Consider the following 22,593-nt stretch of genomic DNA (forward strand, 5'->3'; position numbering starts at 1 on the left):
GGCGGTGGGCGTGGAATCCGAGAGGAGGGCGGGGACACAGTCGGGCTTCGCGCCGGGTGGGTGCTGTCGCCGCTCGACGTTGCGGGTGGGGAAGTTCGGCAGGCCGGAGCTGCGAGCGCTGAGTTGGTGGACACCATTTTAGAAGACTCCTGCCGCCGTGTCACATGCGAAGGTGGAAGGAAGAAGGTCCTCTGCACTTGTCATTCCTCTCCCGGCAGCTAAAACGTCACCTGTTAGGAAGGACTTCCTCAGTATCCGAATCCAGCGAATTCCTTCAGATGCTCTGCATCACCCCATCCTGCTGACTTTCCCTCACAGCCCCAAACGTTCTCCGCAAAGATTTCTCCTCGCCTTAAACTCACAGCAGCGTGAGCCTTAGGGGCAGAGACCTTGCCTCCCATCTTATCCATTGTTGTCTCTCCCAGTGCTAGTGCAGGACTGGGAGCAAGGATGGGCTCCCTAATAAACACCGAACGAATGAATGGAAAGAGATCGAAGTCAGAAATTTGGTGGCATGAGAAGCAAAAGAGGGTCAAAACCTGTAAAATCAGACACAGCGCTCGCGCCCTCTGCCGGTGAGGGAGGCAGTGGGTGCTTTAAGAGTGCGCGACCGAGACGGCAGGGGGAGCTCAGACACTTCTCGCCGAGGAATTAGCTCTCGGACTACAACACCCGGCAGCCACCAGGGGTCCCGCGGCTCGATGGGAACGAACCTGCGTGACCTGTTGCGTGCCTGCCCCACCCCTCCCGTGGGTCGCCCGCGAAATGTAATCGGGGATGTGGATGGCCAATGGAAAGGTGGGGCCAAATCCCGCGAGAGCGAGCGGCTCTCGGCGACCGGCGGGGCTGAGGGACGCTGTGCTTGCGGTCTCGCCGCGTCCACCGGTCCGGCTCACCTCCCCGGGGTCTTCCGCGCCCTCCCGGAAGAAGGCGGAAGGCCCCGCGGGCTCTCAGGTCTGCGTCCGGGAGCCGAGTGAACTTCGGGGCGCTGTGGGTCCAGCGGGACGAGGGTTGCGGCCGAGGCCGGCGTCCGCGCTTCTTCGGCAGCATGAGCGCGCCCGAGGCGCCCGGGTTGGCCGCGGACTGCCTTGCTGCGGGCCAGGACTCCGCTCCTGCCTCACCGGCCGACGGAAGTATGGATCCCGCCCTGCTGCCGCCGCCGCCCCCCGCCGGGGGCGACCCGCCGCTCCAGTCTCCGGATCCCGGGGTTGGTTCCCAGGAGGCGGGGGCGTGCGGCTCCGCTTCTGCCTCCCCCTCCCCGGAGGCGGGCCTCGCTGCTCCTCGCGAGTTGAGCCCTCGAATCGAGGAGCCCGAACTTTGCGAAAACGTGAGCCTTCCTGCAGAAGAGACGAACGCGCCAGAGTCGGGGCCGGGGGAGGCCGGGGAAGGCATGTCTGAGGACCCCGCCCCGGAGGACGAGGGATACCCGTAAGTGGGGATGGGGGCCGTCGCGGCCCGAGGAGATCGGGAGTGGCAGATGCGTGGGAGTGCACCACTCGTCCTTTGCCCCGCTTGTGCAGGCCCGCTTCCTCCTTGCTTTGCCGACCCCCTTCTTGTATCCTCCCCCATTTTCCTTCCAGCACTTGGAACTACAGCTTCTCCCAGCTACCTCGGTTTCTCAGTGGTTCCTGGTCAGAGTTCAGCACCCAACCCGAGAACTTCTTGAAAGGCTGCAAGTGGTAAGTTAGAATAATGGGGCCGGGAGATAACCGTGCTCAGGATTTTTGCCATAAAATAAAAACCCCAGTTATCTGGGAGAAGTAAGAGGTCCTTTTGGACTGAGTTTATGTTTCATGTAGAGTTTTGTCTCTTTTGCTTTTGTCAAGGCCTTGCGCGGGGTGGGAGGCTTACCTATGCCAGGCATAGGCTCAGTCTTAGCCCTGTGCTTGGAAAATAGAGCCCTGTCCAGCTTTCTCTTTCTTGTTCCTACAGGGCCCCTGATGGTTCCTGCATTTTGACCAATAGTGCTGATAACGTCCTGCGGATTTATAACCTGCCCCCCGAGCTGTACAATGAGGGCGAGCAGCTGGAATATTCGGAGATGGTAAGGGTAGGAGCTACCTGTGCCCCCTCACCGGCCACTGCACATTTCAGTCCCTCACATGGGTGGAGAAAGTTGCGTCCATGTGTTTCCTTTTCACACACAGGACGTTTTTGCATGAGTGTACGCAGGCAGCATTTCCTGTCCAGGATGTGCAGGTGTTTAAGAGGCGTCCAGGTTTCCTTTAGTCGGGAATACATGCTGTCCGTAAGAGAGTAGCGGGTTTCTCAGGGCAGCGTTTCAGTGACTTAACGGATGTTTGTTGAATGACCACCGACCTGTCAGTTACTGTGTGTGCCGCTGGGATAAAGGGTGGAAGGTGGCAGATGAAGAGCTGGCTTGCTTTCTCGTGGGGGAGCTCGACGACGACACAGGCGCAAACCGATAAAGAATGAGGTTCATCGCTCATCGTGATAAATGCCGTGGAGGAAAGAAACGGGATGAGGAGGGATTGGCTAGAGGAGATTACTTTAGGTACAGTGGTTAGGAAGGAGCTCTCAGAAGAAGAGACGTTTGAGCTGAGATGTGAGGGACGGTGGGATGAGGCGTGGAGGGCTGTAGAAGGAGCCTCGTGGGAAGAGGCAGCGACACTACAGAGACCCAGAATGGGGCAGGAGCTTTGTGTGTTCAGGGAACAGAAAGGAGGCCGGCGTGCGTGGACTGAGGCCAGCGAGGGGGGAAGTGAGGATGGATGCCGTGACCCAGGCTGTGTTGCATCTGGTGGGTCGGCCATTTGGAGTTGGGAAGCCGGAGGAGAGTTTTAAAACGGAAGAGTGGAATGATGATGGAAGTTTAAAGAAGGGATTATGGTGAGCAAAAGTGAATGTGTCTGTCACGATCTGGGTGAGAAGCGGTGGTGGCAGGAGAAATGGCGAGGCGTGAATGGATCCGAGGTGTGTTTTGTAGGACGTGGAGGTGCAGGGAAGGAAGCAATCAAGGGTCCGGGTGTTTGCAGCCGGGTAGGTGGTGGCACGATTGACCCAGGAGGAAACAGATAGGAAAAGGTATGGGGGCAAGTCAGGGGTCCTTAGATCTGTGAAATGTGAAACTGAGGGAGACGTTGGGGTTGGGGGTGTAGTTTGGGAAGTGGAGGTGCATGTGGATGGTACCTGGTGTTTTGTGAATGGATCCAGTCTGGAGCGTAGCTGGGGATGGAGGGGACTAGCAAAGCTTGGGGACTAGCAAAGCTTGCCGGAGCAAGCACTCCAGCAGACGGAGTGGAGGGCAGCAGGGGCCGCAGAAGCAGAGACAAAGAGTCAGGTCTAATGCTCTTGAGGCTGAGACAGATTGAGAGAACGACCCAAGAAGACAGTGACCTTGGCAAGAACACGTTCCAAGGAGTGACGGCGGCAGAAGACCAGTAGGGCGAGGGGAAGAGAAGGTGGAGATGATTCTTTGGGAAGTTTTCTTGTGGAAGGGAGTTGAGAAACAGAGTGGTGACTGGAGGGAATATGAGGCCAAAGAAGGGCTAACGGGGTGCTTCCGCAGGGTCAGGAACAAGCCGGAAAACAGGGAAGAATTGGTGCTGGGAGGGGCGGGGAACAGGTCCCTGAGCGGCAGGCTGAGGATAGGATCCGGAGCGGAGCAGGACCTTGTTAGATGCAAAGTTCTCCTCTGGAGTAGGAAGAGAGGCAACTCGCTGGTGGTCGGAGGACTTCCACATCTCCTCACTTGGCTTCTCGGCGCAGCATAAAGGGAGGTTATCATTTGAAGGAAGCGGGTGCGTGGGGTAGCGGAGAAGGTGTGAATGATTGGTCCCGGGGAGGCAGAGATCCGAGGCAGCAAGGAACGTGGTAGCGTGGCTGTTCTGTGCTCAGCGCCCCCTGGAAATTCGCTGCCACTCATCTGACGTGAGGCCCCATGACTGCATCGTGCACCTGTCTCCCCGCAGCCAGTGAACGGGCTTATTTTCTCTGTTGGTAAAGTGAGGATGGGCGTCGTGGTGCCCAGCTCACAGGGTAGCTGGGGGAATTAAAGGATTAACGTAACATGGACAAACCGGGGCCTGTTTTATATTCAGTAAACACTAGTCGTCGGTATTAGTTGAGTCAGGCCTGGAATAAGGGGCTTGTCGAGCTGGGCTTGGCGGCAGAGAAGGACAGGGGTCCTGAGAACCTCCGTGGGATGGGTTGTGTAGCTAGTTGACTCGAATATAAAACAGGCCAGGGAATGGACTGGAAATGCGCTCTCGATGAAGCAGAATAATTGTGGCGGAAACAGCAAGTCAGCTGGGTGGGTGGGAGACCATAGAGGCAGAGGCTGGGGTGTGACAGGGCGCGGGACTTGGCTGTGGGAGTGGCGGCCGATGACACGGGAAGGTGGTGGCTGTGGGTGCTCCGGAAGGCAAGCCACTGGGAGAGAGCAGTGTTGGAGGGACCCACTCGTTCTCTCGATGATTGCTTTGGTGAACGCATTTTTGTGGAGCTCATCTTATGTGCTGGGTCCTGTTTCAGGTGCTCGGATTAGTCAGGAAAACGGACACACACAAGTCCCCGTCCTCTTTGTGTGATAGCTAATAACCTAGCACAGGGAACAGGGAATAAAGAAATGACCAAGTAAATGGTTTACCTGGCAGGGGCCTTGAAGAAAAATAAAGTGAGCAGGGGGACCGGGCCGTGGACTGCAAATTTTAAAAGAGCACGGTTGGGAAAGACCTCACTGTTAAGGTGACGTTTGAGCAGAGACGTGAAGGAAGGGAGGGAGCGAACCGAGCTGACATCCGGGGGCGAACACACTGGGCACAGAGAGGACTGAGCTCTCGGGTCGCAGCGGGAGTGAACATCACCGAGAACCTTGGAAATCTGTGGGGAGTGAGGCAGGGAGCAGGTCCCGCCTCCCTGCACTTGCCCGTGGTTCTTGAAGCAGAAACCAGTGGGGTCTCGGGGCCGGACAGGCGTGCTGGGCTCTCCTGCAAGAGCCCGGGAGCGGGGCTGCTGAGAAGAGCGTCTGGAAATGTGGCTGGCTGGGAATGGATCCCACCGGCCAGTTTACAAGGAACAGGAATGCTCGAAAGGGAGAAAGCCGTAGTCATCAGCCACCGCTCTACAGAAGTCAGCCCTTACCTTTACCTGTCCATTCTTTCCAAGCTTGTACCCCTCGGAAGCGTTCTCCGAGGTTGTGAGCCTGTAGATGGTGGTCGTATAGCCGCTGCTTTATTTCTTAACAGTCGTGTCCGAAGTGGTCTCCATGGTCCGTGTCCCCGTGTCTGATGCTGTGCTGGGGGCCTTGGATCAGTCATTCCTGTACCCAGTATCCTGTTTCAGACAGTCGGATTTCCAGGAGTTTTGTGTCCTAAATTGTCCAGTGGCCACCTTTGCGTGTTTTTTGTTTTTTTTTTTAAAGATTTATTTATTTATTTGACAGACAGAAATCACAAGGAGGCGGAGAGGCAGGCAGAGAGAGGGGGAAGCAGGCTCCCTGCTGAGCAGAGAATCCGATGTGGGGCTCGATCCCAGGACCCTGAGATCATGACCTGAGCCGAAGGCAGAGGCTTTAACCCACTGAGCCACCCAGGCGCCCCCATCTTCGCGTGTTTTGATGGAGATTCTTCTCATAAGAGAGATCTTACGAGCAAGAAAGACCCTGGGTCGGTAGCGTTGGTATTTGCTTTGTGTCCTGTGCTGTTAGTGTGAACGTCCAGGTCCGTCACAGCTCCACTCCTAGAGAATGTCACTGGCTGTGTATACAAGCTCAGTGTGTGCAAATGGACAGTTAGCAGGCGGGGACATTGGGGGAGGCCCAGTTGGAGTGTTTCCTGATACCCGTTTCTTCTTCCCAACGTAGTCTCCTAATTCCTCCTGTCTCTGACTTTTCACAGAGCTTTCTGGAACTCCCGTTGCTAACTCTCCGGCCTCGGCCCTGAGTGTTCTTCCTACCGTGGAGATCTCACCCGAGGCCTTCACTCCCTCTAGCCCTACCCAGGGGAGATCCCACATCCTCTGTGCCCCACATATCTCAGGTTCAGGTTCAGGTCCTCGTTCCTAGAAGCCATACTTAGACCATTGTGCCCTCTCTTTGTAAAGATTTTTCCTTCGAGGCTTACATTGTCTGAGTCTCCTTCATCCACCAAGGACGGGGGCACCTCATGGCTCTCCTGTGCACCCCAAGTCTTTCCACCATCTCGGTGACTTGGGGTATCCAAACCAGAAGGCCGGGTCTCATGCTTTAATCTTCCTTTTCCCTGACCCCCGACCTCCAGTTAATGGCCAGATTCCATCGAGCCCCCGCCCCAGGCTTTCGGATCCATCTGCTTCTGCGCACACCACTGCCCCTGCTTTAATTGAGGTCTTATCATCAGCGCCTTACGTTACTTTAACAGGTTCCTGTCTCCGCTCATTAAGATGTTTGGCATTGACTGCTGGTGGTACACTGGGTGCTGGGGAGACGGGGGGCCGAATAGGATCCTGGCTTCTTTAGACAGGTATGGTGCGCGGTGAGGGACACGGAGGGCTGTAGGAACCGGAGCGGGGCAGCTTGCTCTGCTGAGGGGTTAGGGAGGGCCTCCCCGTGGAAGAAGCCTCTCAGAGACCAGAAGGGTGATTAGGATTCAACCAGAAGGAGTTGTTGAGGGAGGTGAAGGGAGAACCTTCCAGACCTGCACACGCGTGAATGTCTGCAGATCGAAGGTGGGGTGAGTTGGCACCTTCTGGAGACTGGGAGTCAAAACGGGAGGTAGATTTTAAAGGAGCGAGTCCGGAAGGATGAGCCATGAGAGGGGAGCAGGGGGTCGTCCCCTGGTAAGGTGGTTGGGGCTCGCGCTGAGGGTATGCGGGCTCGCTAAACATTTTAAGCAGGAGTGTGTTGCCGGACGGAATTCCAGCTTAGCAAGGTCTCTGGGGCCTGCACCTGGCTGCCGCGTGGAGCAGCCTGGAGTACGTGCTGCGACGCGGCGACACGGGCAGGACAGCAGCGGCTGGGCCTGGCACCGGGAGGGAGCGCACACGTTCAGGAGAGCCCCGAGAGGCGGGCCTGGCGGGGCTCCCGTAGCCAGCCCCTGTCAGGTCGCAGACAGGCTGGACCAGGAGGGGAAAGGGAGTGAAGAGGTTGGGGTCGAGGCTGGTGCTCAGATGGGAGGCTTAGATGTCTGGCTGTGGAGCCCAGGGGGAGTGGAAGGTTCAAGGAGGCGGGAGCCGGGTCCCTCCCAGACCAGCTGAGTTCCATGGGACGCGGAGCAGCAGGCAGCCCCGGGCTGCCGATGGGCGCTTGGGCGGGAGTGCGACCGCATCTAGTGGAGGGGGCGACGTGCATGCGCGGAGCTGGCTTCGCACACATGCTCCGGGACGCTCTGGGCATGCCTGCCGGAATACGGGAGACACCGGGGCCGTCAGCAGAGGAGGGCAGTGAGCGTGCTGCTGTCCCGCAGCGGAGGGGCCCAAGTTAGAGCTCACACGGCACTGTGGTGACGTCTCCCGGTCGCAAAGGGAGGTCACGTGTCTGGCACCGTGGGCACTGAACCGAAAGGCGTCCAAGACAATGGTATACTTGGTGTTTGGGGTGTTTTTTGTATGAATGTATTTTTTCTTAAAGATTTATTATTTGTTAGAGCGAGTGAGTTACCATGTGTGTGCAAAGGGAGAGAGATTAAAGAGACTCCACGGTGACCTTGGAGCACAACACGGGGCTCGATCCTGGGACCCTGAGATCGTGACCTGAGCCCAAATCTGGAGTTGAACACTTAACCCAAAGAGCCATGAGGTGCCCCAGTAAGAACGTATTTTTAAAGAGATGTATGAGAATGACGAATTTATTTACCTCTGAGGGCAGGTTTCCTTGGGAAGAAGTTTTAACTGTTTTGTTTTACTTTATAAGCTGATTGGAGGAGTCACAAGAGTTTTTGAAAAATTCTTCTTTGCTGGGCAGCCCTCTCCAGTCCCCTCCCTCTTCAGGGGTTTTGTACCATTGCTCCATAAACTTTGTTTTGCTGTCTTACCAAAAAAGCCCCAAAACCAAAAAATCCTTTGCATGTTTGGACCGTTTAATAATTTTTTTAAAAAGATTTTTAAAATTTATTTCACAGAGATCACAAGTAGGCAGAGAGGCAGGCAGAGAGAGGAGGAAGCAGGCTTTCCGCTGAGCAGAGAGCCCGATGTGGGGCTCAATCTCAGGACCCTGGGATCATGACCTAAGCTGAAGGCAGAGGCTTTAACCCTCTGAGCCACCCAGGCGCCCCAAACCACTTAATCTTTTTAAGGATTGGGTGGGATCTAGTAGGTGCTCAGGAAGTGTATCAATGGTTGGTTCTTGGTTTTTGTGTGGGGATATTCTTTGCTTCTTCCTAAGTGTTTAAAAAGCAAAATGATAAACCTGTGGGGCTTTTGGTGGCCCACATCTGACCTCAAGGTCTGAGCTAACCCTCAGACACAGAGATCAGGATTCTTCCCGTTAACCCCGTCTGCCTTGTGCCTGGTCAAGTGCTGACAGCGCCACTCTGTCCTGACCCTGCTAGAGGCGTGACTCTGCCCCCTTTTCCTGCCAGTGACCCAGGCATCCCTGCATCTCTGCGCAGGCCCCTGTCCTCCGCATGGTGGAAGGCGACACTATATATGATTATTGTTGGTTTTCTCTGATGTCTTCCGCCGAGCCAGACACCTCCTAGTAAGTGATGTCCTTTGCCTGCCCCCTGTCTTCCCTTCCCATCCGGTCCCCCCCCCACCCACCTCCCTTTCAAGGGGACCCTCTACTGAGAGGGAGCTGGGGCCGCTAGGGGTTTCTAGGGGAGGACAGCCTAGTGTGCCCTTGAGTTGCGAGCGGAGAGGGCCGGTCAGTTGGCTTCCTCCCCTTCCTTTGACAGCACTGGGACCTCAGTGTCCATGTCTCTCTCAGCGTGGCCAGCAGCAGCCGGGAGAACCCCATTCACATCTGGGATGCATTCACCGGAGAGCTCCGGGCTTCCTTTCGGGCCTACAACCACCTGGTAGGGAGCTCCCCACCCAGGCCCAGGGCTCAGCCTGGCCCTGCTTTCCCTCCATGGGGACAACGGAGGCTTTGCTGGGCCTGTTTGCAGTGCTTTTCTGCCCCTAGGACGAGCTGACGGCCGCTCACTCGCTCTGTTTCTCCCCGGACGGCTCCCAGCTCTTCTGTGGCTTCAACAGGGCTGTGCGCGTCTTTTCCACGGCCCGGCCTGGCCGTGACTGTGAAGTCCGAGCCACGTTTGGTAAGCATCTGTGCCTCCCAGGGGAGGAGGAAGAAGGGCACTGCCGCGTCCAGAGGGCCCTTGTGTGAGCCAGGGGACCAGGTGTGGCCCATCCTCTTCTGGAGAGCCCAGGGAGGCAGGCTGTACTCTGTGCACAGAGGAGAAAGGTTAGGGAGCATGGAACCTTCCCAGGGTCAAGCTGCGGGGTAAGGAGCTGCTTCCCTCCTGAGCCTAGGCCCTGTCGGCCGCGTCCCTTTCGCTGTCCAAAATCTTGGTACATCTAGGAAATTGGCAGTGAAGCTGATTCATTTTCCTGTAAGCCTTCAGCTTTCCATCCCTCCAAGAAGACACAGATTTGAGAAGGAAGAAATAAGTCTTGAGCGTTTAGGTCCTTTGTGGGGATAGAAGGAACTGGGGAGCCTCAGAGGTCTTTATCCTGCTGTGACGAACCGGACAGGGGAGGCATTCATTCTGGGCTCACGGGACAGGAGACCGAGCGCGCCTCTGATTAGCTTGGTTAGTGTCAGCGGTCCCGCCCTCTGCCCAGCGTTGTTCCTTCCCTCTCTAGCCAAAAAACAGGGCCAGAGCGGCATCATCTCCTGCATAGCCTTCAGCCCCGTCCAGCCCCTCTACGCCTGCGGCTCCTATGGCCGCTCCCTGGGTCTCTATGCCAGGGATGACGGCTCCCCTCTTGCCTTGCTGGGAGGACACCAGGGAGGTGTCACTCACCTCTGCTTTCACCCTGATGGCAACCGCTTCTTGTCAGGAGCCCGCAAGGTAGGGGTCACACCCTGAGAGTCCAGAGAGGGTACACAGAAGGCAGGGGTGGGGATGTCGTCTGTGTTGTGTTGGGGGGCAGCTGTGGGAAGAAATTCAACCCAAGCTAAGGGAGCGTCTGTAAACCTTGTGGGAAGCAGGGATGTCTTAAGGGGTGGAGGGGGGTGGGCAGGGGAGGGCCAGACTGCAGGGGAGGGCCTGTGCTCTGTGTCTCCAGGATGCCGAACTGCTGTGCTGGGACCTTCGGCAGCCCAGTCACCCACTGTGGTCCCTGAGTCGAGAGGTGGCCACCAATCAGCGCATCTACTTTGATCTGGATCCGTGAGTGACCGGGTCCTGCCTGCCCTGGGATGCCAGAGCCCCTGGATGTGACGGGTCCCTGCCCCGGGGGGGGTGAGGAGTCCATGTCACCAAGCGTCTGTCTTCCCCAGGACGGGGCAGTTCTTAGTGAGCGGCAGCACTAACGGGGCTGTGTCCGTGTGGGACACCAGCGGGGCTGGACCGGATGGGAAGCCCGAGCCAGTGCTGAGTTTTCTGCCCCAGAAGGACTGCACGAACGGAGTGAGGTGATCCACTACCATGGATCTTGGGGTTGGGGTGGGGAGGGGAGGGCGGCGGGTCGCTGACGCACCCCTGCTGGCTTTGTCTCTCCCTGCAGCCTGCACCCCAGCCTGCCGCTGCTGGCCACTGCCTCGGGTCAGCGCGTGTTTCCGGAGCCCGTGGAGAGCGAGGACGAAGGGGAGCAGGAGGTGGACCTTCCCCTGCTTTCCATGCGCCACGTCCACCTTGAATGTCAGCTTCAGCTCTGGTGGTGTGGGGGGGGCCCAGGCGCCGGGATGGCCGATGCTCACCAGGGCAAGAAGGGCCAGGGAGGGACCCAGGAATCTGGGGGCGAGTTTCTGTAAAAAAAAGGTTTTATACCGTATGCGAGCCTTTGTGTCCTTTTTTGGGAGGCGCATGATGGAGATGGGGCTGGGAGGGGTACCTGTGGGCTCCCCTGTCCAGTAGCACAAGAGGCTGGCATATTGTTCCCCAAACCAGGGTTGAGAGGTGGGACTAGGCGGGAGCCAATGGGACTGCCAAGCTCGGTGTGAAGTCAAGGGAGCGGGGGTGGGGCTCCATGCCATTGACTGGCGGGTTGCTAGGCGACTCGGTAAACTGAAGGGGGGAACCTGTTTGAAATCTCACTCCCAAGGTGGAGGCGGCAGGGGTCAGGGTGAGCGTGGCTGAGCAGGAGTGGCAGGCGCTGTGTCAGACTGCTGGGTGTGACTGCGTGAGACCGTGCAGACGGTGACAGACAAGACACCCGCTCCCTCGCGATCCCCGCTAGCCGCCACCACCCAGCAGCAGAGGGACCATTACTCAGCTCTGGGGGAAGGGGAGCGGGAGCGCCCGCCTCTCCACCCCTGGACTCCCCCAGGAGGCAGGCGACTGAGTAGCCAGAGTCAAGGGCACACACGAGGGAGTAAAGGTGCCGAGAAGCCACAGACGTCACATTCCGTATTCCCGCTAGACGCGGGGCCCGGGCGGGAGCGGCTCAGTCGGCAGCTGTCACCGGTCCTGTGTGTCTCCATTTATCTGGGCGCTTTGGGGGTGGGGGGGTGACTGTGTTATTTTGGGCAGTGGCCGCTCCCCCCCCCCCGCCTCGTCGAACACTGAGAAGGGGGCTCTGCAGAGCCCGCGGGCAGGGGATCTGACTGGGACCTCACCGTCAGAGCGAGGCGACCCGAGGCCTGCGAGGCTGGTCGGGGAGAGGAATGTCACCTCTGCCCAGAGGTGCTGAAAGCGAGGGTTCTTACACCCGAAAAGGCAAATTCTCCTCCCTTCCCCCAGGATAATTGGAAACAGCCCTTCCGGCTGATGTGGGTTTGGGGCTGTAGGTACTCCCTTTCCTCTCCCCCGGCTCCGGTTCTCCCCGCCGCCAGGCAGCGAGGGCCCCAGTTTACCCCCGAACTCTTGCCTCGCGCCCCGTCCTAGGTAACGCGAGAGGGCCTGGGTGCAGGAGTGCGGCGACCCGGGCCTGCCGCCTGTACCGCCCACTCCCCGTGTGACCTTGGGCCGGTCTCGGTACCGCCCCCCATCCAGAGCCTCAGTTTCTTCATCCCTACAATGGGCGCCCTGTGGCTCTGCCCCTCCCACTTCGCACAGGTAGTCGTGACGACCAACTCAGCCCACTTTGTGAAGTGCGGAACCTTCAAGGTTATGACTATTCTCCCCAGACCTGCCGGGAGCCGCCGTGGCGTTTTGGGCTGGGGTGGGGGGGGCAGGGGGAGGAGGCTGCGGGAGCGAGAGGGGCCGGGCTCTTCGGGGCGGCGAGGGCGAGCGCCTTTCTGGATTTGGGCGCGGAAGGTTCCAGCCGCCCGGGCGGCCCCTGGGCCGCAGGGCAGAGGCGCCGGGGCGGCGGCGGCGGCGGCGGCGGCGGCGGGGGACGGGGGGAGGGGGGGGGCGAGGACGGAGGGGCGCGGGGGGCGGCGGCGGCAGGGCGCGCGGGAGGTGCGCGAGGTGAGGGAGGTGCGAGGGGCGTGGGCTGCGGGCTCCTCCGCCGCTCCAACGCTGGCTCCAGCTCCGGCTTTTCCCTCCGCCATCCTCTCCCCCTCCCCGCCACTCCTTTAACTCCCCCCTCCCGGGCTCGGCACTGGTTTCCTCCCCGAGCCCGCTGCCCTCAATCCCGGCGAGGCTGGGGCTCCGGCTCGCGCCCCTCCCTCGCTCCCTCGGCCGGCGCCCCATGCCGCCCCCGCCTGGCCCCCGGCTGCCCCAGTCCCCCACTTAGGCCGGCCCCGCGATCCCGGGGTGCCGGAGCGCGGGCCGGGGGCATAGGGCGCCCGCGGGCGGCCCCTGGAAGGGCTCTAGCAGGCTGAGCGCTCCGCGGCAGGGGCGCGGGCAGAGCAGGAAGCGGGTCCGCGTGGGAGCGGGGGGCGGCCGCCGCCGGGGTGGTCGGGGCGGAGGAGCCGGGCCCGCCGAGGCAGTCACCGCAGGGGGCGAGCGACTTTGGGGGAGTTGGTGCCCCGCCCCCCAGGCCTTGGCGGGGTCATGGGGGCCCCCCGTTCTGGGCCGGGGGGCGTGCGAGTCGGGGCCCTGCTGCTGCTCGGCGTTTTGGGGCTGGTGTCTGGGCTCAGCCTGGAGCCCGTCTACTGGAATTCGGCGAATAAGAGGTGAGTGGCCCCGGGCTGGGGAGACCCCACACCCTTCGGGCAGGGAGTAGGGGCGCATTGGGGATTTGGTTGGGGGGGGCGGTTCTCGGAGCTGGGAGAAGGCCGGAGGGAGGGGTGCTGGTGCTCTGATGCGAGCTGATAGGGAGCGAGACAGAGGTGATCTTGGGAGCCAGACTCCCTCCCGGGTCGCAGACAGACAGAGCTGGATGTGGGTGGCGACAGCCATGTGTCGGGAGTTGGAAGGACCCCACAGGGGCAAGGATCCGAAAGTTCCTGGGTAGCCGCCTGGAGGCTGGTGGAGTGGTTATTTGGGTTTGCGAGGGACCTGTGTCCTGTCGGGGGCTGGGCTTGGAGGGAGCCTGGTTAATGTCAGCTCTCGAGAGAGCCGCTGAGTAGGTGCCGCGGAGCGCGGAGGGGAAGGGCAGGGTGCCTCCCTCCCCAGAAGGGACTCGGTGTAGAGGAGGGGAGGGAAGGGGGCTCCGTCTGGGGGCCCTGGGGACAACTCACCCAAGGCTTCTGGACTCTCTCCACACCGTCTGTCCCCTACCTCTTGCCCACAGCCAGAGGGTCAGTGAGCCCTTGGCGGATGGTGTTCCCAACCAGAAGATATTCCTGCCTTCCTGGCTTGGAGACTTTTTTTTTTTTTTTTTTTTTTCTGGAAGAAGCCTGGAGCCCCTTTTTTCTCTCTTGCATCTAGAGTCCAGAGGACTCCCTTGCCCCCTCCCCCATCTTTGCTGCAAACTCTTCCACCAGACCCTCCCCTGGCTTGCTTGCTTTGCTCTGAAAAAAAGGCCAGGGGTCACATGAAACTTCAAGTCACACTGGGTAGATCGGAACCCTTGGGAGGTCATCCAGGCCCCTGGCCTCGAAGCGGAGCCCGCTCCCCCGAGCAAAAGAGTTTTGTGTTTTGCAAACTTCCCACTTCCCTGGGGGAGGCTGTGTGAGGCCACGGGAAGGGGAAGGGGGTGGGCTTGGAGCCCACGGCATCCGAGGGCTTAGTCCCAGCTCTGGTGCTCTCAGCTGTGTGGCCTTGGGCATGCCACTTAACCTTTCTGAGTTTGTATCCTCAGTCCTCCCGCCTTTTATGAGGATTAGAGAGGTAAGGTGTTTGAACGTATAACATGTTCATTGAAGGAGAACTAGGATTATTGTTTGTCTTTTCTTGACTTCCCAGCCTCCCTCCCTGCTGTGTCTCTTTGGGTAAAACCCCAAACATCTTTTCTCAGTCTGCTATCCAGCAACTCCCAGCTGCGGTCTGAGTCCAGCCCCGAGGCTGTAAGTTAGGCTTATTCTGATAGGGTCGAGCAGAGGGAGAGGTAGGGTGTTCTGGGGGCTCCTTGTGATGGGGGTTGGGAGGGAGTGGTCATTTAGGAGTCTGGGAAGATCCCGAGCGGCGGTGCTCCCTGGGGACCCAGCTCTGAGACCCCATCCCCATTCATGCACAAGGAGAGGCTGCAGTCATGGGCAGAGGAGGTGTGGGCTCCTGGGGGCTGTGGTTAGCAAAGTCAGTCCTAGAGCAATAGGGGACTTTCTCTGGGAAGTCTGAGCCCCAGGGCAGGAGGATACTGAGCAGGGAGATGTCTGGGGCAGCTGGCCCCCACACCCTGCTTCCCATTAGCCTCCTTGAGGACCATTGCCAGGCCAGGCATTTAACTCCTGTCACATTGCCTGGCTAACTTGGGACACCGGTCCGGATTGCCCTCCACACTGGGTAACCCCCCCTTCCCACCCCCACCCCTCTCTTGCCCTGAGAGCCCTCAAATTCAGCGATGCCCTGGGGGAGGGGAGGCTCTGCCCCCATGGTTGACTGCCATGGAATAGTGAAATCACCTGGGATGGGTGGGCTGTGTGGTTCCAGAGAGGCCAGCTCCTTGGTAACTGGCATCCCGTTGCCATGGCAACGGGGCTAGTGATGGAGCGAGCGATGGCAGTGTGCGTGTGGCGAGGGCGGGCTGGAGAGTGCATTTGGGCACACCAAGGGGCCGACGACCTCTGAGCCTGGCTTCCCGCTGCTGCTGAGTCCTTAGCGCCTGACCTGGGGGAGCAGGCCATGCCCACAGGTGAAGGCTGGCCTGCAGGGATGTGCGGGTGAGGGAGACGAAGCTCTGGCGGGGGCGGGGTGGGGGGACAGACCTCTGACAGCGCTCTCCTTGTCCACCTCGCCCTCTGATAGGTTCCAGGCAGAGGGCGGTTACGTGCTGTACCCTCAGATCGGGGACCGGCTAGCCCTCCTCTGCCCCCGGGCCCGGCCTCCCGGCCCCCACTCGTCTCCTAATTACGAGTTCTACAAGCTGTACCTGGTCGGGGGTGCCCAGGGCCGGCGCTGTGAGGCACCCCCTGCCCCCAACCTGCTCCTCACTTGTGACCGGCCAGACCTGGATCTCCGTTTCACCATTAAGTTCCAGGAGTACAGCCCTAACCTCTGGGGCCACGAGTTCCGCTCGCACCACGATTACTACATAATTGGTACTGCTGGGCAGAGGGCAGGGTCTGGGGGAGGTGCCCCAGAGACTGAGGGCAGAGGAGGAACCCAGAGAGACCCCTGATTCCTCCCCATCCCCCCTGCCCCACCCCCGGAGAGCTGTCTGGGTCCGGGAATGGGGATGGACCAGGGCTGGACTCTGGGCGGCCAACCTCTCCCTCTGGCTCTCCTCCCCCAGCCACTTCGGACGGGACCCGGGAAGGCCTGGAGAGTTTGCAGGGAGGTGTGTGCCTTACCAGAGGCATGAAGGTGCTTCTCCGAGTGGGACAAAGTGAGTAGGGGCCAGGGCACACCTCCCAGGAGCTGTGGGAGGTTAGAGTAGTCCCATATTGATCGGGGGCTGCCGTCTCAGCCCCTCTCTTGGCTCTTCCCTATCTCCAGGTCCCCGAGGAGGGGCCTCCCCCAGAAAGCCTGTGTCTGAAATGCCCATGGAGCGAGACCGGGGGGCAGCCCACAGCCTGGACCCCGGGAAGGAGAACATGCCAGGTAGGAGCGAGGGGTCCAGCCTCCTGCCTCCCCCCTACCCTGTGTCCTGTGCTCTCGGACCCCAGCTGCCTTGCCTTCACCCTCTCCCTCTGCCTTCAGTTGGGGGGGGTGGTGATACAGGAGAGAGAAGAGAGGACGGGAGGGTGGGAGGCGAGTGGAAGCCAAATGAGGAAAAGACTCGATTAGAACTAATTAGCCAATTCAATCAGAGCTGTGAGAGAAGTGGGAAAACTGCTTGGCGCCGAGCTGAAGGGCTGGACACACCTGGATTCGGAGTGGGCTTTAGGGGGAAGGGAGGTGGGGTCTCCAGGGGGGCTTGGGCACTGCCGGGGAAGCCCACGGGGACCCCCGAGGCTGGGTGTCCAGATGTCCAGGTGGCTCCTTCAGCCCCTCCCCCTCTTTCCTCCTCCACCCCTTCCCTGCCAGGTGACCCCACCAGCAATGCAACCTCCCGGGGTGCTGAAGGCCCCCTGCCCCCTCCCAGCATGCCCGCGGTGGCCGGGGCAGCGGGGGGGGCTGGCGCTGCTCTTGCTGGGCGTGGCAGGGGCTGGGGGTGCCATGTGCTGGCGGAGACGGCGGGCCAAGCCTTCGGAGAGTCGCCACCCTGGTCCTGGTTCCTTCGGGAGGGGAGGGTCTCTGGGCCTGGGTGGCGGCAGTGGGATGGGGCCTCGAGAGGCTGAGCCTGGGGAGCTAGGGATAGCTCTGCGGGGCGGTGGGGCCGCAGACCCCCCGTTCTGTCCCCACTATGAGAAGGTGAGTGGTGACTATGGGCATCCTGTGTACATTGTGCAGGATGGGCCCCCCCAGAGCCCTCCCAACATCTACTACAAGGTATGAGGGCTTCTCCTACATGGCTCTCCTGGATCCAGCCCTTCTTGGTGGGCGGGGGTCCCCCTCCAGTGAGTCACAGCTGGAGGGACACCTCTAGCGCCCCCTCGGCCCCTTGCCCCACAAGCTCCTGTGTCCCCGCTGTTGTGGACCCCTCCCCTACGTTTAGGACTCCCCACTACTCCCGCCCTCGGTTGGCCTTGCGTGGTCCCCCGCAGAGACTCAAGTGTCCTCTTCTGACCGTGACCCAGCCGTCCTTGTGCCCCCACACACCCAGAGCTAGGAGCGGGGACAGTCTGCCTTTTGGTTGGCACCTTCTCCTTTCTGCCTCTCACTGTTTTTCTCTTCTTTTCTCTTCTCTCTCTCTTTCTCTCTCTCTCTTTCGGATTCTCTCTCTCTCTTTCTCTCCTGTCTCTAGGTCTGTTCCTCTCCCTAGCGACCCCCTCCCTGCGTCTCCTTTTACCCTCTTGGCTTCCTCTCCTCGGCCTCTCCCATCTCCCGGGTGGGGGGACGCCAGCATCCCCCCCCGCAGCTCCCCCTTCTGACTTCTCTCACCACCCGTTCCCCTCAGTCTGCCAAAAACGGGGGCCTTATGGGGAAGGCTTGGGGCCTCCAGCCCGGCTGGGGGGCGGGCAGCGGTGCCTCCTCCTCTCCAGCCCGTCTAGGGTGGTTGGGTCGTGATAGCTGCGCGAGAAGAAGTGTCCTGTTTTGTCTGGCCACTAGCAAGACCCGGCCTGGTCGGGACACGCCTGTGGATTGGGCCTGACGCCGAACGGGGCGGCTTGGCCCGGGAAGTGACTTGTCCAGACAAGAAGTGCCCGGGGGCGCCCCCCTGGACGGACGTGGCCTGGCCAAGAGGGCAGGAGCGGTGCCGCAGGCACCAGAAGTGCCTTCATCCAGGACAGGAAGTCGCACTTCTGGAACAGGAAGTGGTCTGGCTGGAACTCCAAGTGGCTTAGTCTTGGGGGGCGGGTGTGGGGCTGCGGATGGTTCTTACTCTGTGCGGTGTGGGGTGGGGGCGGGTAGGAAGAACTTCCTGTTTCAGGAGGAAGCTGGAACCGACTGGTAGAGGACAGGGTGGCCTGAGGACATTTCCCCTGGTCTCCGGTGGCACTTCCCGGGACCTCTCTTCCCTGTTCCCTGGGCTGCTTGTAGGACAGCCAAGGTGACTGCTGTCGCCTGGGGCAGGCCCGGTTTGTCTCGTGCTTCCCTCTCCCCAGCCCAGTATAATCTCTGTTAATCAACAGGACTATCCCCAGAACCCACGTGTTGTCCCCAGTAACCCAGAGGGCTGTCTTGTTCGTCACATCGTACACTTCCTCATCCCTTCAGACCCGACACAGTTCCCTTCTCAGTGACCAAAATGGTGGCCTACTGACTGGTCTAGGGACGGTGGTACTTAGTTGCTGCCACTGTTTCCATAGCGACCAGCTCGTGCCTCTCTCTACCTGCCCCGTAGTGCACAAATCGGGTGTTGCCTTCTTCTCCTCCCAGCTCCGTTTCTCTAGATCAGAGCTGCCCCTGGGCACCGCGTCGGCCACCTCAGTCACCAGCCACGACGGTCACTTTGTCCGCCAGAGGTCCAGTCATCTCTCTGGTGCTGTAGTTCCCAGCTCCTTCCTGGTTTTTCTAATCGCTCCTTCCAGAGAACAGGAAGTTGGTATTGCCATGGGGGGAGGTGGCGGGGTATGGCCAGTCACCTCAATAGTTTTACTGTAAAAGGGAAATTTGAACAACAAAAACCAAAAAAAAAAAAAAAAATAAAATAAAATAAAAAATAAAAAACTTTAAAAGTTGATGAGAAGGCTGGAGAATGGGCTTGAGTTGGGAAGGGAGGGCAGGTAGAAAGGGTTTCAAGATGAGAGTTGGATCCCATGGAACCAAGGGGGGAGGGTGGGGAGCCGGTTGGGCTGGAGGGCTGAGGTGGGCAGTATGGGGGGCGTGGGATGCCAGAGCTGGGTGAGAAGGCCGAGGAAGGCAGCCAGCTCCAGGGGAGGGAGAGAGGAACCCAGGCTGGGGCAGGAGTTGCTGAGACATCCAGTGGGGACGTATGTGAGCCCATGTCCACACGTGCTGTTGCTGAACCAAAGCGCCAGAGACAAGGCAAGTCACAGTCAGAAACAGAGTGGAGAAAACATGCTCAGGGGTTCAAGAGTACCCCCTACCACCCCTGCCCAAGGCACCCTGACTTGGGGAGTTCTGCTGCCGGGTACCAGTGTGGGCCGAAGTGGCGTGACTACCCAGAAGACCCAGGGGCCCAGGCACCAAGCCGCCTGCCCTGCGGCTCCCCGTGGACCCATACCCCAGGCTCTTCCTCCCTAAAAAACCCTGGGTGCCCAGCCCCCTAGACCCAGCCCCATTCTCCAGCCACAAAAGCAGCCGTCAGGAGCACCGAGCATCTCCAGAGCCAGTCAGCAAGGGTCACAACCTCTGCCCTGCCCGCCCCTCCCCTGACTTTAGGTCCCCTCCCGCTGTCTCCCATCTGCCTGGAGGTCAAGGGGTCCTCCTGCCCCGCTCTATCCAATGGGACCCCGGCCCCTCCCCCTGTCTGAGCGGGATGCCCGGGGCCTGAGAGGTGTGGGCACTCCGGGAGGGGAGCTGCCGACTGAGCCCAGGTGCTGGGCTGTCTGGAATTTACTCCTGTCCTTCGGAGCCCGCGGTGGAGCCGCCCGAGGTGGGGAGGCTTGAGGGGGGGTGGAAGGGCTGGTCCCTGCCCCTTAGTGGGGGTTGGTTGTCATGGCAACATCCCCTTCTCCACACAATGGGAAGCCCCCCTCAGCCTCCCGCGTGGATGGAGCCGACAGCCCCATCGCTGGCTATCAGCCTCAGGGACTTGGCAACCGTCACTATGGCAACTCAGAGCCCAGCAACAGGGCCCAGTGAGAAAGGGAGGGGTCCGAGCCCAGGGCAGGGCTGCGTGTATGTGCGGGGGCAAGGGAGCCAAGGGAGACCCCCCCGCCAACAGACATCCAGGGGCACAGGTCGAGGGACAAGAGGGAAGAGAAGTAGGGATAAACAGTCTCGGTGACGAACACCTCGCCCAAGCAGCCAAGACATCACAACACGCTGAGCGACAGGAAGACACCTGGGGACAGACACGCAGCTGGGGAGAGGAACAGCATGTTCCGCACAACATCCCGGGACACACCCCCTCGGAACGCGGGCCTCTCTGCACTCTCCCCGCTCTGCAGGCACGCAGTGACAGCAGGGGACCCGCAGCCCGCCACATGGGTGGCTCTCGGGCTATTGGAAAGCCCTGGTGACTTCCACACAGAACCACACATGCCATCCTATTCTCTTCCTGAGTCCAAACACGCCGACGCACTCCCCGGGTAACGACTACCTTGAAAGGAGCAGAGGGCCGGGAAGGCATTCATATTGGCTGTTGTCGTTCGCTCCCTCGCTCAACATCGTATTGAGTGTCTACTTTGTTCCAGGTCCTGTTTCGGGCCCTGGGAATATAGAGTAAATGCAGCAAAGTCCCCGCTGTTGCCAAGCCCACCTTTGGTTTGGGGACAACCTGGTAACATGGCTGGCAGTGACAGGTGACACAGACAAATCAGAGTAACAGGACAAAGGGGACGGAGAGTGACAGGGGAGGTGCCTTAGGTTAGGAGGTCGGGAAGGTCCCACCGAAGAGGTGACATGTGATTCTGACCATGAGTGATGTGGAGGGAGGCATGCACTCTGGGAAGGGCACATCCGACACGGGGAACAGCAAATGCAAAGCGCAGAGGTGAGATCTTGGCACGTCCGGAAGAGCGAGCGAGAAGGACCTCGCAACCTTGCAGACACCCCAGCTGTGTCACATCCTTCTGCAGCCTCGGCCTGGAGGGGAGCAGGTCACGCAGGGTCTAGAATCCACATTTAGGAAGTTGGTCTAACTTGGTACTCCTTTCCTTGCCTTTGTGTCTTGCGCGTGCATTGTGTTTTCCTCAACTACATTTGAAGCTCTGGGAGGGCAAGGAAGGTGCTCTGAGCTTTGTGGGGATGGCTGCTGGTACAGGGTGGTACAGGGTCCAGAGAAGGCAGGCAGAGAGGTAGTCAGGGGACCCAGAGAAGGGACCACAGAGGCTGAAGCTGTCCCCATCCCCATCCCAAACAGCAGAGGCTGTTCTGGGACCTGAGCTGCAGACAGTCTCACACTTTGCAGGATGTGAATTAGGTGGACGTGTGTGTGTGTGTGTGTGTGTGTGTGTGTGTGTGTGTGTGTGTGTGTGTGTGTGTATGCACACGCCTGTGGTTTATGTTGTGGGGGGGTCAAGGAAAGGGGCATAGAACAAAGGACTCCAGTGGGAATTTCTGATGGGAAATGGTCAACATCCTAAGCGGAATTTCAGTTAGAATGAAAAATGGAGCTTCCTAAGGGGCTATCTGGGGAATCACGAACTTTCCCTCAGGGAAAGTTTCAAGATTTGTAGGCAGGCTGGGGGAAATGCCGCAGGGTGGCTTGGAGGCAGGGGGCTGGCTGGGATGGCTTGGAGAGTTGGGGGCAGCACCGAAAGGAGGGGCAGGAGGAGGAGAGATGTCTGAGAGGTAGCGAGGATGGTGGTGGCCTGAGAGGAGTGCTCAGGGCACCAGATCCCAGGGACCCCCCATTCTCATGGGAAATTGAAGGATTTGGGGTCCTGGTTCTCCCCCTCCTCCACCACCCTGCCCATGCCCTCAGAAATTAAGGCACCAGTTCCCCCCAACTCCAATGCCAGGAATGCTGCTGCTTCTGCTGGTGCTGGTGAGACTAACAGCCTCGGGGGGCAGCAGCTGGTGAGTGGGGAGGGAATCTGTGTGCTCAGCAAACAGCAGCCTCAGTGCCCGGTGGCTGCCTCCTCCCTCATCAATCAGCCCCAGCCAAATGTCCTTGGATTCCCACCACCCCAAGGGGACTGGGGCTGGGCCAGGGTCCCCAGGGGAGTGAGATGGGGATGGGCGGGGGGGAGGCAGGGGGGGAGCTTGGCTCCCCATCTCTTGGCCTCTGTTCCTTCTCTTCTCTCCTGGAAGCTCTCAGCTCATCCTGTTGCAGAACGGCTCTCTCCTGGTCCTGACCATTGTGAGGGCATCAGCTACAAATCACCTGTGGGGGTCCGCTGGGGGAGAAGGGGGGAAGAGGGATGAGTCAGGGCTGAAGAGGGATCTACTATGGTTCTCATGGACCGGCCCAGGGCACAGTCGGCAGGAGGCTGCTGGCACAGAGGCCCTGCCCCCCCGCCGGCCTCTCCGTCCCTGACAGATGCTCTGGACAACAGGCTGAGACCCCGACCCCCGGAATGTCCTTTCTTCCCATCTTCTCCTGGGCCCGCAGCCCTCACTCCCTTTGCTTCCCGCCAAGATCCAGAGGTCCAGCCCCCGGCTCACCCCAGATCTGCTGCTCCCCACTGGGAACTGAGGCCTTAAGACCTTAGCCTCTGGCTTGCTCTCCCCCCCCCTCAGGGACCCAGGCGTCCTGCCCACTCCCTTCACCATAACAACCATTCTGTGGGAGTTGCTCAAGACTTTAATATCATTTCATTAAGTCAGCTCGTTGGAGAAGGTTGGGGGCACAAAGAGACTGGGGTGGGCAAAAGACAGCCAAGGTAGGGGGGAAGCAAGGGAAGAGTCCCCCTCTCTCCGTGGAGATGGCTCTGAGACATCAAATATTGACAGTGAGAGAACAGAACTTATTAAATCTGGGGCAGGGGTGTGTGGAGGGAGCTGTGGG

At 59.8% G+C, this 22,593-nt stretch overlaps 2 protein-coding genes across 2 annotated transcripts; both read left to right on the forward strand.

Annotated features, from left to right (window-relative positions):
* The first annotated feature begins 748 nt into the window (after nt 1-748).
* LOC111161213 (WD repeat containing antisense to TP53) lies at nt 749-10,874 on the forward strand. The gene is made up of 10 exons (XM_022524795.1): nt 749-1,428; nt 1,581-1,679; nt 1,933-2,044; nt 8,547-8,635; nt 8,864-8,954; nt 9,062-9,194; nt 9,742-9,950; nt 10,168-10,271; nt 10,382-10,516; nt 10,609-10,874. Exons 1-10 carry the CDS (start codon nt 1,049-1,051, stop codon nt 10,853-10,855), a joined length of 1,599 nt encoding a protein of 532 aa, XP_022380503.1. The 5' UTR covers nt 749-1,048; the 3' UTR covers nt 10,856-10,874.
* A 2,106-nt stretch (nt 10,875-12,980) lies between these two features.
* On the forward strand, nt 12,981-16,907 carry LOC111161214 (ephrin B3). The gene is given in 6 exon segments (XM_022524796.1): nt 12,981-13,102; nt 15,276-15,568; nt 15,763-15,855; nt 15,966-16,070; nt 16,497-16,579; nt 16,581-16,907. Coding segments are annotated over 6 exon segments (1,023 nt in total).
* The last annotated feature ends 5,686 nt before the right edge of the window (nt 16,908-22,593 follow it).

This window comes from Enhydra lutris, unplaced genomic scaffold, assembly GCF_002288905.1.
Source record: "Enhydra lutris kenyoni isolate GAN:26980312 unplaced genomic scaffold, ASM228890v2 scaffoldscaffold82, whole genome shotgun sequence".
Lineage (NCBI taxonomy): Eukaryota > Metazoa > Chordata > Mammalia > Carnivora > Mustelidae > Enhydra > Enhydra lutris.